Source organism: Myotis myotis, unplaced genomic scaffold, assembly GCF_014108235.1.
Source record: "Myotis myotis isolate mMyoMyo1 unplaced genomic scaffold, mMyoMyo1.p scaffold_m19_p_7, whole genome shotgun sequence".
NCBI lineage: Eukaryota > Metazoa > Chordata > Mammalia > Chiroptera > Vespertilionidae > Myotis > Myotis myotis.
In genome coordinates, this window is record NW_023416379.1 from 85,362,132 (window position 1) to 85,378,981 (window position 16,850).

General features: G+C 39.8%; 1 protein-coding gene across 5 annotated transcripts in view; it reads right to left on the reverse strand.

Annotated features, from left to right (window-relative positions):
- The window catches only part of POLH (DNA polymerase eta), a 29,729-nt gene extending 12,967 nt beyond the window's left edge, over positions 1 to 16,762 (reverse strand). For 3 of the 5 annotated variants that reach the window (XM_036316560.1, XM_036316558.1, XM_036316562.1), the window contains exons 1-5: positions 16,465 to 16,762; positions 13,254 to 13,394; positions 12,884 to 13,018; positions 9,258 to 9,475; positions 1,906 to 2,075 (exon numbers count right to left, since the gene is read on the reverse strand). In XM_036316560.1, coding sequence (XP_036172453.1) covers positions 1,906 to 2,075; positions 9,258 to 9,475; positions 12,884 to 13,018; positions 13,254 to 13,390 — 660 coding nt within the window. In that variant the 5' untranslated portion in view covers positions 13,391 to 13,394; positions 16,465 to 16,762. Of the gene's footprint in view, positions 1 to 1,905; positions 2,076 to 9,257; positions 9,476 to 12,883; positions 13,019 to 13,253; positions 13,395 to 16,464 lie in introns of those variants that run through there. The other 2 variants (XM_036316561.1, XM_036316563.1) reach the window with 2 other exon arrangements.
- Between the last annotated feature and the right edge of the window lie 88 nt (positions 16,763 to 16,850).

A 16,850-nucleotide genomic window follows, 5' to 3' on the forward strand; every position in this document is an offset into this window, starting at 1 on the left:
TGAGCTACACGCCAGGCTATTTACATTTCTTTTTTTTTTTTTTTAATATATTTTATTGATTTTTTACAGAGAGGAAGGGAGAGAGATAGAGAGCTAGAAACATCGATGAGAGAGAAACATCAATCAGCTGCCTCCTGCACATCTCCTACTGGGGATATGCCTGCAACCCAGGTACATGCCCTTGACCGGAATCGAACCTGGGACCTTTCAGTCCGTAGGCCGACGCTCTATCCACTGAGCCAAACTGGTTTCGGCTACATTTCTTGATTAATGGTTAGTCCATGAATCCTGGATTTAATACATATTGCCCTAATTTAGTACCTCTCATAATGATTGGGCTCAGAATCATCCTCCAACAGTAAACATTTTACACTATACACAGAACTTCAAAATGAAACAGATTTAAATCCTTGAGACTCTTTCAAAGAATAAGGTACTTCAGGGGTACCATATCACAACTTAAATTGCTGGGGAAAGTATAAAACGATTCTTTAAGTTTATTGGAGGGATTCTCTGGAACTTTTACTGGGCAATACTTAGTCTGGTTTAAATTATTACATTGGGACTTTTCTTTTCCTCCACCCAAGCAGAAAAACAAACAAAACAAAAACACCCAAATTCTTCTGGGTAGTTTGTCAACTTCCCTCTTATCGGAGTGAGGGGGGAGAAGGTAGTAACCAATACTCAGCCACTGCCCAATTATTGAGCCTAGTCAGAAGGGGAAGAACACCCCAGGCCCTCACTGAACTTTAATCAGAAAACCAGTTACTCTGCCCCTGGATTAAAAGTGCCCATATCCCATAAATCAAAATAGTGTTCAAATTAATAAAACTTTACTTTCATTTCTCTTATTAGGAATGGGGGAATAGGCAAAGCATAAAACACCTAGGTCACTCCACATAAGAAATGAGATACTGTAATAAGCCCTGGCCAGTGTGGCTCAGTTGGCTGATGTCAGCCATACACTGAAAGGTTGCTGGTTCAATTCTCTGTCAGGACACATGCCCAGATTTTGGTCTCGATTCCCAGTAGAGGGTGTACAGAAGGCAGCCCATCAATGTTCTGGTCTCACCTTGATGTTTCTCTTTCTCTCTCCCTTCCTCTCTCTCTAAAAATCAATTTAAAAATCTAAAAAAAAAAAAAAGAAAGAAACTTAAAAGAAATCAGATAATACTGGAATATTCTGGAAATAAAAAGAAAATAGATAGATTCAAAGACTAGCCTCCTACTTTCTAGATATTTCAGTCATTAAGGAAATACTTTGGATGCAACTATATAAATAAGCATTTTCTGCAAATTTTTCAGCTTGCTTCTTTTTTTAATTAATTTTTTTAATTATTATTTTCTATTGATTTCAGAGAGGAAGGGAGAGGGAGAGAGAGATAGAAACATCAATGATAAGATAGAACCACTGATCAGCTGCCTCCTGCACGCCACCCACTGGGGATGGAGCCCGCAACCCGGGCATGTGCCCTTGACTGGAATTGAACCTGGGACCCTTCAGTCCTCTTAAGAAAGTACATGTTCAATGTTGATTCTCATGTTAAAGGATTACTTAGGCTTTTATTTAGTCCTCAACATGAATTTTAAATAGAAACCCAGCCAGGCTCAGTGGTTTGAGTATCTGGTTTGATTCCCAGTCAGGGCACATGCCCAGGTTGCCAGCTCAATCCCCAGTAGGGGGCAGCAGGAGGCAGCTGATCAATGATTCTCTTTCATCATTGATGTTTCTCTCTCTTCCTCTTCCTTCTTCTCTGAAATCAATAAAAATATTTTAATAAATAAACAAACATAAACCCACTGCAAAGTATATATGTAATGATTTCAATGCCCCACTTATATCTACCCGTGCTGTATTAAGGACAGGATCTATGTTTCTCTTTGAAATCCGCCATTAGCCTTCACCTTATTGTGTGAGATCCCAGCTGAACACTGAAACCCAGTCTGCCTCTCGATGGCTGCTCTCATTTCCTCCACAATCACTGCTCCCACGGTGAGCTGTAGGTCTGGAGAGGGGGTGTTATCAAACTGAAGGGAATCAAGCCATTGCGATAAGCCTTGTTTTCGCATCTCCTCTGAAAAAGTTGAGAGGTCACATTTAGAAATTTTTTTAAATCAGAATTTTATTTGTGTTATCTAATGCAGAAATGCTTCAATTTCAGGTACTTTCGATATATGTAGGTTTTCACAGAAATGGCAGCCATTTTAGAAGACTGGTACTTACAAGAGAGATCAATTTCTAATGAAAGTTTAAAAAACAAATAATTTTGTTTTTTTCTTTTATTCCTCATTATTTAGTTATTTAGTGAAAGCCTACTTCAAAATATTTCACATATCCATCTTAACCCAGCCTATTTTATTCAGGTTTTCTTTACTCATGCCTTCTACACAGTCTCCACAAATTAAGCATTCTCAAATACCAATGTTATCAATCTTAAATGCCTGCTCAAAATTGCCATTGACTCTCACCTACAAAATAGTCAGCTCTATAAATTGGCACTGACAACTGTCTGCCTTTTTCTTTTCTTTTTGTGTTTGTTACTCCTCACCTGAGAATACTTTTTCCATTGGTGTTTAGAGAGAGTGGAGGGGGGGGGGGGAGGGGGTGGGGAGGAGAGAGAGGGGGGAGGGGAAACATTGATTTGAGAGAGATATTGATTGGTTGCCTCCCCCATGCATCCTACCCAGGGCTGGGGATGGAACCTGCAACCCAGGTATGTGCCCTTGACTGGGAATTGAACCCAAGACCCTTTGGTGCACAGGCGAACACTTTACCCACTGAGCAACACCAGCAGGGCCCATCTGCCTTTTTATTTATTTATTTTTAAACATATTTTTATTATTTCAGAGAGGAAGGGAGAGATGGAAACATCAATGATGAGAGAGAATCATTGATCAGCTGCCTCCTGCACACCCCCCACTGGGGATCAGGCCCGCAACCTGGGCATGTGCCCTTGACAGGAACCAAACCCGGAACCTTCAGTCCACAGGCCGATGTTCTATCCACTGAGCCAAACTGGCTAGGGCCCACTGCCCTTTAAATTTATCTTCCACTAATCCCAAATTTGTTATATCCTTAAATTTCCTGAACATGCCATGTTTCTACCTCAAGACATTAAATTCTATCTCCCTACTCTTACTCCTTAACTCTGTTCTGTTCTCCCCTTTGCTTAAATAAATCTTATCTGTACTTCAGGGCTTATCTCAAGTCTTATCTATCATGAGATCCTCTTCAACTATTCTCGCTAACTTTAGGGTGTCCCACAAAAGTCCTTTAGCTCTTATATGCAACAAGTCTAGCATAATTGTTAAAAGAACACATTCCACATTCAGGACCGATTCAAATATTGGCTTCACAACTTATGGTGTGACTTTGAGCAAGTTACATAATTCTCTAAGCTTTGGTTTTATTGTCTATAAAATGATTGTCTACTGCACCCCATAGAACACTAAGTATAATATCCAACCATTTATTAGTATTTAGTAATAGCTTTGTGAAACAACTTATTGAAATTGTGGGCATTTCTGGACTCCTTTTCTTTTTTGAAAATATTTTTTTATTGATTTCAGAGAGGAAGGGAGAGGGAGAGAGAGATGGAAACATCAATGATGAGAGAGAGTCACTGACTGGCTGCTTCCTACACACACCCCAGTAGGGATGGAGCCAGCAACCCGGGCATGTGCCCTGACTGGGAATCGAACCATGACCTCCTGGTCCATGGTCAATGCTCAACCACTGAGCCATGCTGGTCAGGCTGGACTCTTAATTATAGAGCTAAGTTTTCTCTGCTTTAGATTTCTTCATTATTGCTCTCCCGGATTAGGTAATGTTGCAATCCTCTGTTTCTCCATATCCATGTCAACTGAACAGGACCACAGAAGGTACACAGCATTCTTTGTTTTCTTCTCTTCTCTAGTCAGTAAGAAAAATCTGTAAATCTGTAAAAAAAATTTTTCTTTGCTATGCTGAGGTATAGGGAGAAAATTCAGGCAGTTTTTGCTGAAAAATACCCACTGAGGTGAGAAAAGACTTTCCTTTTCCTATTGGGTACCTTTGTGGGAAATAATTGATCAAAAAATGAGGGAACCTATTGGTATACTTTCTGTTCTGCACCATTTATCTGTCTCATCTGGTACCAATACCACATTGCCCTAGTTACTGTAAATTTATAATTAAATCTTAAAGTCAGATAGTATAAGCCTTCCATTTTAGTTCTTTTTCAAGGTTGTTTGGCTATTCCTCATCCTTTGTATCTCCATATACATTTAAAAAATATTTTTATTGATTTCAGAGAGGAAGGGAGAGAGTAACATCAATGAGAATCATTGATCGGTTGCCTCCTGCTCTCCCCCTACTAGGAACTGAACCTGCAACCTGGGCATGTGCCCTTGACTGGAATTGAACCCAGGACACTTCAGTCCATAGGCTGACACTCTATCCACTAGCCAAACCAGCTAGGGCTCCATACAGATTTTAGAATCAATTTGTCAATTTCTATAAAATCCAACAGGAATTTTGGAAGGGAATGCAATAAATCTGTAGGCCAATTTGGGGAGATGAGCTCTGATAACATTTAGTCTTTTAATCAATGAGCATAGTATGTCTCTCTCCATTGAGTTCATTGTCTTTAATGTCTCAGTGATGTTTTTTTGATATTTTTTTTATTGATTTTAGGGAGAGGAAGAGAGAGGAAGAGAGAGGGGGAGAGACAGAAATATCAATGAGAGAGAATCATTGATTGGCTGCCTCCTGCACGCCCCACAGTGGGGATTGAGCCCACAACCCGGGCTTGTGCCCTGAGCAGGAATCGAACCGTGACCTCCTGGTTCATAGGTTGACGCTCAACCACTGAGCCATGCTAGCCGGGTTCAGTGATGTTTTTACTGACCTAGTTTTCCACATGTATTATTAACATTCTCTGATAATTTCATGATTTTACTGCTATTGCCAATAATATTGCTTTGAAAATCTCAATTTCTCATTTTAAAATTTTATATAGAAATGCAATTGATTTTTAGATTGACCTTTCCCCTGTAACCTTTCTAATCTCACTTATTTTATTTTTGTGGTGGTGGTGTTTTTTGGTGGTGGAGGACTTTTTAGGGTTTTTCTATAAGCATGGTAATGTCACCTGCAAAGAAAGTTTACTTTTTCCTTCTATTTCCTCTTCTGTCCTGAATGGACCATCTTGTACTTCCAGTACAATGTTGAATAGAACAGGCATAAGAGTGAGCATTGCTGACTTGTGCCAAAACTTTGGGCTTAGACTGATAAACCTCTAGCTAGACTCCACAACTCCAGGGACCATAACTACAAAAGAGAAATAAATCCCTTGGAAAGCTGATTAGTGCTTTCCAAGCTCCATCAGGTTGTTGCCAAAATTTATCATTTTGCAGCTTGTAGGATTAAGGCCCCTGTTTTCTTGCTGGCTGTCAGCAGAGGGCAGCAATCAGAATCTAGCCATGGGGTCTTCGTCAAAGGCTCTCTCATAACATGGCAGCTTACTTCTTCAAAGTGAGCAAGGACTCTTAACTTCTAAAACTTTCACCTTTGACAGTTTATTTATGATAGTTTATATTAATACATCACTGTTTCGTGTCATATGCATTCAGAAGCTACTTAATATGTATTTAGAAAGAAAGAAATTAATACATCACTGTTTCATGTCATATGCATTCAGAAGCTATTTAATATGTGGCCCTGGCCAGTTTTGCTCAGTGGATAAGAGCGGCAGCCTGCGGACTGAAGGGCCGCAGGTTCTATTCTGGCTAAGGGCACATGCCCGGAGTTGAGGGCTTGATTCCCTGTGGGGGGCGTGCAGCAGGGAGCCGATCAATGATTCTCTCTCATCATTGATGTTTCTATCTCTCTATCCCTCTCCCTTCCTCTCTAAAATCAATAAATATATATATTTTTTTAAAAAAGAAAGAAATGAATTAAGAGCAAGCAAAGGAGGAAAGAACAAATGAGTTCCTTAGTGAACACAAACTAGTTACAAAATGGCCCTAAAGGGAAATGTTTTACTCTGGCAATTTTTCAGTACTATTTTTAAGTAATCCTACTACTTATACTTTCCACACACACACATAACTGTTTCGGAAACAGAAAATACCAAGTTGCAAATGCAGCATGCTTAGCAGGACTGCTAGCTTTGAACCCATTAAGAATCAGAATGGTAAGGTTATATGTACTTAGATCAGCTAATTTCTGTTATCAGTTTTTTGTTGTACATATCAGATGAAGACTCAGGAATATGACATGCAATCATAAACCATTCACTAGACATTGCAATATTCTGAACTCTATACATAATATATCACTGAATCTGAAAGCTTAATATTTAAACTGGCCACATTAAAGCAACAGATACCTCAGACTTCTTTATAAACACTGTCATTTTTTAAAAAACATATATATTTTTTATTTCAGAGAGAAAGGGAGAGGGAGAGAGAGAGAGACAGAAACATCAGTGATGTGAGAGAATCATTGATCGGCTGCTTCCTGCACACCCACACTGGGGACTGAGCCTGCAACCCCGGCATGTTCCCTGACTGGGAATTGAACCATGACCTCCTGGTTCATAGGTTGACACTCACCCACTGAACCACGCAGGCTAGGCAACACTAGCATTTTAAATAAAAATGTATATAGATAAGAAAGATAAGTCTAGAAAAAAAAGGAGCATGTCCATTTGAGTGAATATTTGACCACCAGCAAAGGTATGTTCCATCATCAGCCAGAGAGCTGCTCAATGAGTATTAACCAAAAACCAATGTAATTTATAGTAAAAGTTCTTATTCTGAGGTGTGTGGGTTTCAGTGGATCTGTGAATCTCCTGAAAACTGCACACTAAATTGTCTTACGTGTACATTTGTTTTTCTGAGACAAGCAAGGGTGCATAGCTTTCAACAGATTTTCAAAAGAGTATGCAGCCCTCAAAACAAAACAAAAAAATAAAACAAAGAACCAATTACTTAAAGCATTATAAAAGAAATTTCAAATGTTTACTTAAATAAGCTACACAATAAAATGTGATACACACACCCTGGCTGGTATGGTTCAGTGATTGAGCATCGACCTATCAACCAGGAGGTCACAGTTGGGTTCCCTGTCAGAGCACATGCCCCAGTAGGCAATGTGCAGGAGGCAGCAGATCAATGATTCTCTATCATCATTTACATTTCTATCTCATTCTTCCTCCCCGTTCCTCTCTCTGAAGTAAAAAACATATTTTTTAAAAGAATGTGATACACAAAGTTAAGATCAAAGACAACCTTCCTTATTATGATCATTACATTTCTGACTTTGGTCCTAGAATAATAAAGAAATCATGCCCTAGCTGGTTTGGCTCAGTGGATAGTGTGTCCACAGACTGAAGGGGTCCTAGGTTCAATTCCTGTCAAGGGCATGTACCTCAGTTGATCCCTGGCCCTGATCTAGGTATGTGTGGGAGGCAACCAATTGCTGTCTTTCTCTCACATCATGTTTCTCTCTGTTTCTCCCTTTCCCTTCCACTCTCTCTAAAAATCAATGGAAAAATATCCTTGGGTGAGGATTAACAAACAAACAAAAAAGAAATCATGACATGTTTCATCGTCAAATGGTTATGTACCACAACTTTGCCTCTTTGAAGCAGCACATTTTTATTGTACACTCTATTTCCCCTATAGAACTAAAGGATCTGCAGACTCCAGCTTGATAAACTCTCCTATATCAGGATCAGAGAATAAAGTAATTTCTCAATAGTTATTTCCACAGGCTTCCCTAGATAGTTCTACTACCCTTCAGCACAACATGTTAAAGGCGTATCTTATTTTAAAACATGAAACCCATGGCAAATAAACCACTGTAACTAGAAATAAGCTAAACTCTCTTGGAGGTTTTTCTGGAGAAATCTATATTATTTCTACAAGTAATAACAGATTGCCTTATTTTTATTCCCAAGAAGTTAATTTGCTACACATTTGTATCCAGACAGTTTCTTTTGACTAATGTCCAATATTTAAAGTGGTGTTTTTTTTTAGTGAAAGAGCTCTTCTGAATAAGAACAATGTTACAAAATAATAGTTTTAAAAGTACATGTTACAAATGAAGGGGAGAATAGATACACTGTTTTGAATATAGCCTTGATCAACAGTACTAGAAAATGTCTATGAAAAATGTCTGAACACCCTGTTGAAAAGCTTCTAGATACAGAAAGAATTATTTTCTCTGGGAAATCCCACAGAATTCCCTTTTCATAATATTTGATTAAAAATGTAAGACCCAGATTCTCTTAGGCCTGGTATTTAGAACCACCATAATCTAATATTACCACGAAAGCAAATATTTTATTGCCCTAATTTTATTCTAGTCTAAGAAAATATTTTTAACCAGCAAGTACATTTTCTTTTTAAAGCATTTCATGCAAATTATAAGTTTTTGCCAGGTAGGTAAGCCGGGTTACAGGCTAGATCCCCAGAAGCGGGTGTGCAGGAGGCAGTCAATGATGCTTCTCTCTCATCAATGTTTCTATCTCTCTATCCCTCTCCCTTCCTTTCTCTCTAAAAACACACAGCTATACAGACAGAGCTCTAAAATCAACCATTTTCTTAATTTTGAGAGAAAATTAAGAAAAAGAATGAGCTCTATAAATATAATACTCTACTGTAATTAAAAAGCAAAAATGTAAAAAGCACATACACAAAGCAACATTGTATAATTATAAAGACATATACATACTTAAGAAGATATGCCAAATACCGATATATTGGTAGGTGCAAAAGGGTGTATGAGGTCAGGAGGGAGTGGGAGAAATCACAATGAAGGGAAAAAGAAGTAAAATTAAATGAGAGAGGCCTTTGCATAGCTCATTGACAGCGTGCTATGAACTGATTAGAAATTTTGAGTGATTCAACTCCCGATACTTGAGGTCTCCCTTAAAAAAAAAAACACCCTTCTTTTGATAAAGAAACCAAGTTACAATAATATAAATTAACTTTCAAAATGATGAAAGTGTTCAGTCAGACTTCTATGGATAACTCTAACTTGCCCTAGTCATATCTGAAGAGAAACTTGATTTCATACAGAGTCCATACTTTTAAACATCCATATACCTGGAAAGATAAGAGAATTTGCATATCCTTCTATGTGAGTCCTTGTGATTCATTCAGGTTGCAGTTTAAGTTTCCTTTCAATCAATCCAAGAAGTATCAGTGTGACCAAGCAAAGCAGGTTCCAAAGGCAGGAAGCAGAAGCAAATGATGCTATGAAGTACCTTTCTGAATTGTCCCTTCTGCTGTTGTAGAGCCTTGGGGCAATCCTTCAATGTAGGTGGTTGGCAACAAGTCTGCTGAGATAGGCTGACCTTGTAGCTTTTGCAGTCTCTCTTGTACAGCACTGGTCAGGTCTACATAAGCTTCATCAATGCTGGCACGTTCAATCACAGCAAAATGAGACATTACCTCCATCACTTCCACACTGGCTTCCCGGTACCTAAAAAGTATACATGTAGGCACTAAATGGAGGCAACATTGAGACTGTGGGCCACATACCCCCCTCATAATAGAATAATAATATACATAATCAGGGTAAAAACTCCTTAAAGAGAAGACTGGCTTGTCAGAGACTAGATAGTAACCCAATTGATAAGGCAGAAGATGGTCAATAACAAAAGCAAGGAAAAGGAACCATGGAGGCAAACATTTGTAGTGCAACTCCAGCACACCAAGGTAGAAAGCTTCTAGACCAGCGGTTCTCAACCTGTGGGCCGCGACCCCTTTGGCGGTCGAACCACCCTTTCACAGGGGTCGCCTAAGACCATCCTGCATATCAGATATTTACATGACGATTCATAACAGTAGCAACATTACAGTTATGAAGTAGCAACGAAAATAATTTTATGGATGGGTCACAACATGAGGAACTGTATTTAAAGGGCCAGAAGGTTGAGAACCACTGATCTAGACCATGAACATATCTGTGTGACAAGTATCTCTCTAAAGAGAAAAGAAATGCTTCAAACTAGTTTAACTAGAAAATATTTTACTATGATCATCTACTATTCCTTTTGTTATTTTCATATAGTATTCTATATGAAATACACCCACATAGTATTCTGCTTTGACCTTTGTCTTCAAATAAGAGGTAACTTATAGGGAATACTGCACTGATTAGTGAACCCAAGTATCTTGTCTTTCTCAGGCTGGTATTTTTATTTATAAACTAGCAAAGTGACGTGTGGATTTTATATTTCAGTTTGATTAACATGTGAGCTGGTTATTGCTACACACACACACACACACACACACACACACACAAAACCAATAAAGGCCAAGCACTTCTGAATATACTAACATTCAAATTATCAAGTTGAAGATAAGCTCCTAGAATGTGGGAATGTGTCCGGGCAGGCAGACACCCACTGCTAGGGGATACCAATCTCACCATATACGTCTATTCAAATCCTAACAAGCAGCTTTTCTGGCCAATGTAGCTAGTTTTCTAGGCAATATGTGGATGTTTTCTTTGCTTTGGACTTGCTATGGAATTTAACTAAGTTCTTTGTTCCTGTTGAACCTATTTTATTTATCATAAAAATGAAAATATTTGCACTTCACAAAACATCTATCAAAACTGGTATAATTATTGTTCTAAAACATTCTCAAATGAAAGAATTAGAGAAAGACAGCTTTTTTTCTTTCAGTCATTATTTGGGCTGGAGAGAGGATAGTCAGATTCAAATAAAAAAGAGCTCCATGTCAACCTATGAATCAAGAGGCCATAGTTCAGGGCACCTGCCCAGGTTGTGGGCTGGATCCCCAGTAGGGGGCGTGCAGGAGGCAGCCAATCAATGATTCTCTCGTCATTGATGTTTCTATCTCTCTCTTCCTCTCCCTTCCTTTCTGAAATCAATAAAAATATATTAAGAGAGAGAGAGAGGCCCTAGCTGGTTTTGCTCAGTGGATAGAGCATCGGCCTACTGACTGAAGTGTCCAGGGTTTGATTCCGGGCAAGGGTATATGCCTGTGTTGTGGGCTCAATCCTTAGTAGGGGGCATGCAGGAGGCAGCCAATCAGTGATTCTCTCTCATTGTTGATGTTTCTACCTCTCTCTCCCTCTCCCTTCCTCTCTGAAATCAATAAAAACATATTAGAGAGAGAGAGAGAGAGAGAACAGTACATTCACCCACAGAGCAAGGAAAGGACAATTGAAAGAATTTAAACATTTATTGATTGATTTGAGAGAGAGAGAAACATTGATTTGCTGTTCCATTTATTTATGCATTCATTGGCTGATTCTTATATGTGCCCTGACCAGGGATTGAGCCTGCAGCCTTGGTGTATTGGGATGATCATCTAACCAACTGAGCTACATGGCCAGGGCAGAGCAAAGAAAGGATACTCTATTGCAGTAGTTAGTGTTCCCTCACAGCCTCTTAAGCAAATTACTCCAAAGTATTTTTAAGAATATTTAATAAACTTAGTGTATATACATTTCTGCAAATCATATTTTAATTTTTATAATCTTGTATCTCAGGTCAATTATTAAAATAATAATTTTAGCCGAAACCGGTTTGGCTCTGTGGATAGAGCGTCGGCCTGCGGACTGAAGGGTCTCAGGTTCGATTCCGGTCAGGGGCATGTGCCTTGGTTGCGGGCACATCCCCGGTGGGGAGTGTGCAGGAGGCAGCTGGTCGGTGTTTCTCTCTCATCGATGTTTCTGACTCTCTATCTCTCTCCCTTCCTTTCTGTAAAAACTCAATAAAATATATTAAAAAAAAAAAAAATAATAATAATAATAATTTTAAATGATCAAGTCTTAATAATTCTCTGGCCTATAAATTCTCTCCTAAATTTTCTAAAACTGCCTTTCAAAAAGTTTAAAGTTGGTGGCATGTGACTTTTTAAAATCACACTCTGAAGTCAACTATATTTCTGGGAAATTACATTATGTCCACTAACTAAATTAATTTTAATTTATGATTAAGTATTAAGCTCGGGTCAAATCTATCTTTTCTGGTGATAACTCCAATATGTGGTTGGCTATGACACTCTACCTTTAGACTTCCAATTCACAGGTGAATTCAGGAATATCTCAAGTCCCAAGTCAAAGCATGATCCCTACACATCACACCACACAGTATAAGGTAGTGTGAGAATGTGAATACTGGAAAGAGAAAAAAATTCAGTCTTCTACTTTTTAGCTGTAGGAACTTATTTAATGTCTCTAAACTTCTTTCCTTGTCTGTGTGTGGGAGGATGTGTGTATGGGGAGAGTACCACTAGAACATACCACATAGCAATGTGAGATTGAAGAGACATTGCCTATGGAGAGCTTAACCAGGTGCCTGGCATATGACATAAGCTCAATGCATACTATTAGGATTATTATAATGGCTTGGGCTTATACCTACCTCTAACTTGGCTATGCTTGTACATGTCTCTCATTCCAAGGCTAACCTTCTAAAATTTGGAAAGAGACAGCTCAGTTCAAAAACAGAGAAGGTAATCTCCTTTGAAACTGTTTCATTCTGGCAAATAATTCTAGATATTGCACTAGAATGCCAGTTTGACTAAGTCTTCTCTGGTAAACTCTTAGTTTCACAGTCAACTTAGTTACTTCAAACACTTCAGACTTGGCCTGCGAACATGTAATTTGATATTAAGTTTTAAGTATAACAACCCATTTTTAAATAAGAAACTGAAAGGATGTCAAGGCAGTAATTATTATAGGTTATAATGACTGAACTATTTCTGAAACAGTCCCATAGAAAAGTTGGCTGATCAAAGATAACTTTTTCAGATGTTATTTACACAAAACAAATTGGAAAAATCATTTCCTAGCCTCATGGATTAATATTTCCAACCCTTCCATTCCCCTCAAATCATCTTTCCTTCTTACTTGGTGAGGTTGGCTTTCCCACGAGACTCACGAACTTGTGCCAGAAGAAGATCTGGGCATAACTTCTTAGCATCATCTGCCCACATGTTTCTGGTGACTCCAAATGCACGAGCTTCATAACTCACTGCAATTATTCTAAGGTTACCAAAAGAAAGGAACAGAAAAATATTACCTGACACAGGCACAAATAATTAAGATTTATCATGAATAGGCTATACATATAATAGTAGAAACTTTTTGGCCACAGATGCCACTATTTAATTTCAAACACAGCAGTTCAGACATCTCAAAAATGCCTAGCATAGGGCCATGCCTTGCATTCTTACAGATTAGAACAGTAGTTGACAGTTACAATAACTATGATACATACCCACCACCCTTCCATGATTTGTACTGCACGACTGCACAAGGTTTATTCCTCAAGTGAGGATTTTGCCGCTGCTCCACTTGAACAAAAAAACAGTCCATGTCCACTAGAGCAACTACCCGGTCCTGTCCATTAGCCATTTTCCTGGAAGACAATATTTTATAGACAGTTAAAAAAGAGACCTAATTACCATTTGCCACAGCATGGATGGAACTGGAGAGCGGATAAATACCACAGGATCTCACTCATTTGTGGAATATAATGAACAACATAAACTGATGAACAAGGACTGATCCAGAGACGGAGAGGCATTGATTGGACTGTCGGGACTTGGAGGGAAGGTAGGGGAGGGTGGGGGTAAGGGGGAAAGATCAACCAAAGGACTTATATGCAAGCATATAGGCCTAACCAATGGAATTGGACAACGGGGGGGGGGGGGGGTGAGGGCATGAAGGGGGGGGGGCGTAGAGGGTAACGTGGGGACAAGGACACATATGTAATATCTTAATCAATAAAAAATATATTAAAAAATTTTACAATAAAAAAATTAAAAATGAAAAAAAAAAGAGACCTAATCTAAAGTGCCAAGGAAAACTGTATTTCCATTCTTCCACCATGAGTATGAGAGCATAGAAACTAACAAGAATATAAGAGGCATTTTCATCTACTGCTAGAAGGAAGATAATAAATTGGTACAATTTTAGGAAGGTAATAAGTGTTAAAAGCTTTAAAAATACTCATCCCCAAAAGAACTGAACACTTCACAAAAGAAGATAGTATACAAATAGTCAACAGGCACATGAAAATGAGCTCAACATCATTAGTCATAGGGAAATGCAAATTAAAACCACAATGCACAACCTAATTCATAGATAAGTCTCAAGTATAAATTCAGGGGAAAGAAAAGCAGAAAATGATATATAGCATTATAGCATTCCTGTGAATTGCTTTAACTTTTTATTTTGAAATAATTTTAGACTTACGAAAATACTGCAAAAATAGTAGGGTTCTCCTATACCCAGTTTCCCCTAATGTTAATATTTCACATAGCACAATTATAAAAACTAAAAAATGAACATTGGTGTAATATTCAACTACATACTTTACTTGAACTTCACCAATTACTCCACTAATGTCCTTTTTCTGTTCTAGGATCCAATCTTCGTCATCATGTCTGCTTAGCCTTTTCCAATCTGTGACACTCCTCAATCTTCCCTTGTTTTTCATGAACTTGACACTTCTGAAGCGTCAGTTAATTTGAGAATATTTTCTCTTGATTAGACTGAAGTTATGCATTTTGGGCAAGAATATCACGAAAGTTATGTGCTCTTCTCAGGGTATCATACTGGGAGGTACACAATGTCAATATGTCTTATTATTGGTGATGTTAACCATGATCATTTAGTTGAGAGAGTGTTTGCCAGGTTTCTCACTGTAAAGTTACTATTTTTTTCCTTTTGTAACTAATCTTAGGGAAGATACTTTGAGATGGCTAATATCCTGTTTGTTTGTTTTTTGTCAAACTTTCAACTAAGCACCCATTCAGTGAATCTTTTCTGCAACAATAATTTTGCAGTGTTCTAATTGGCAACTTTCTACTCACTCATGGACATGTCTGAAAAAACTACTACATGCCATTTGGATAGTAGATTGGAAGAACAAACCTTATATACTCGATAGTGGATACAAACTAATATTATCATTTAACAATGTTAGAAATTTGGAAGAAGGAATGTGAAACTAATGAAATGGCTTCCCAACTGTGCTGAAGATTGGGATCACCTAGGAACATGAAATAACGTTGATACTGGCCTCTACCACCAGACACCTAATTTAATTGGTATGGATATGACCTGGGCATTGTGATTGTAACAAGCTTCCCCGGCACTTCTGATATGCAGCAAAGACGGAGCGCCACCGACCTAAAGTATATGATTTAAATATGAGAAACACAGGTTCTACGGTTGAGTAAGCACTCAACTGTATTCTTTTTTAAAAAGTGTCAACAAGTAACATTCACCTTGAAAAAAGTGACATGCAGCTACAAACTGCGAGATTAGTGGAAAGAAAACAACGACCTTATAAAATCAGAGTGTCTGAGGCATTCATTCCTTACCCATTCCACGTACCCCAAACGGGCAGGATGTGGTGCCCTGCACATTTATAAGTGAAAGCCGTACCAGGCCAGGAACCACTTTGCCTGGAAGTGCCTTTTGCGTAGCGCTGGAACAGATGCCAGAACAGAAACAGCAAATGCCTTTTCTCTCTCACAAAGGAAACCCCAGGCGGGCAGGACAGCAGATGTGCGCGCTGCGTTAGACCCAAACCCCCGAAGCGGAGCTGACGTCCAGCGAACATACCACTGGCCAAGCAAACACAAATACGGGCGCGCGGACTTTCCACAGATCACGAAACTGCTGGCGTTTATAAACAGTTCGCGCACGTCGCTGGAGGAAGCAAGAGCTTCTCAAAGATGGAACATGAAACGTACTCTCGGCCAAAACCCTCTTTTCAGAACAAGGGTTAGACTACCGTGAAGTCACATAGCGCTTCGGGTGATCAAAGCGGCACAAAGTCGCCACTGCAATGTTTAAATACCCCGACTTGCCCTAACCGGTTTGGCTCAGTGGATAGAGCGTCGGCCTGCGGAATGAAAGGTCCCAAGTTCGATTCCGGCCAAGGGCATGGACCTTGGTTGCGGGCACATCCCCAGTAGGAGGCGTGCAGGAGGCAGCTGATCGATGTTTCTCTCCCATCGATGTTTCTAACTCTCTATCCCTCTCCCTTCCTCTCTGTAAAAAATCAATAAAATATATTTTTTAAAAAAAGTCTTCACATCTCTTTAAAATAAATAAATAAATAAATACCCCGACTTATCCCAATCTGTTCAACACAAGTCTGGTGCCCATCAGGTGACAGTACATCCGAGGCGGGTAAGCACAAGCGAAGAGGGAGGGCTAAGAGCTATGGAGACAAAGTCCCCCCCACCGCCGCCCCCCCTCCCCAAACACACACACACACACACACACACACACACACACACACACACACACACTCTCACAGAATACCAGGCCCGTATCTCTCCGTACGCATTTCTATTTCATGTCATTTTGGCCCGATGCTGCCACCAGCCACTGCTACATCATGAACCAGTACCCAAAGCAACACAAAAAGCTTGTTAGCAGTGATCCCGAAAGTTTCCGAATTCTCTTACCAATGTGGCAAACGCCCGGCGAAACTGTCAACGGTGGACGCCGCAAATGCCGGGCTCGTCGTCTAGAGGAAGATGAAGGAGTCCTGGATATCTGTCCCCTTCCCCGGAGCCGGTCAGTCAATGTCGAGAGGTTGATCCCCGTCAGGATGAAAAAACGGACCAAGAGTCGCAGAGGGCCGTTGTCGGGGCAGCGGCCCGCACAGCCGCGAGGGTTCCGGCAACGCCGACCAACCCCACAGCTGGCCCCGCTGACCAAGATCGGACCGCGCGCCAGCGGCGAAGGGCGTTGTCGCGCCTGCGCAGCACAGCTCTTCCGTCCCCCACTCCGCCCACCGCGGGGCAACCGTCACAAGGGAGCCGCCACTTCCGCCCGCGCGTGCGCAGTG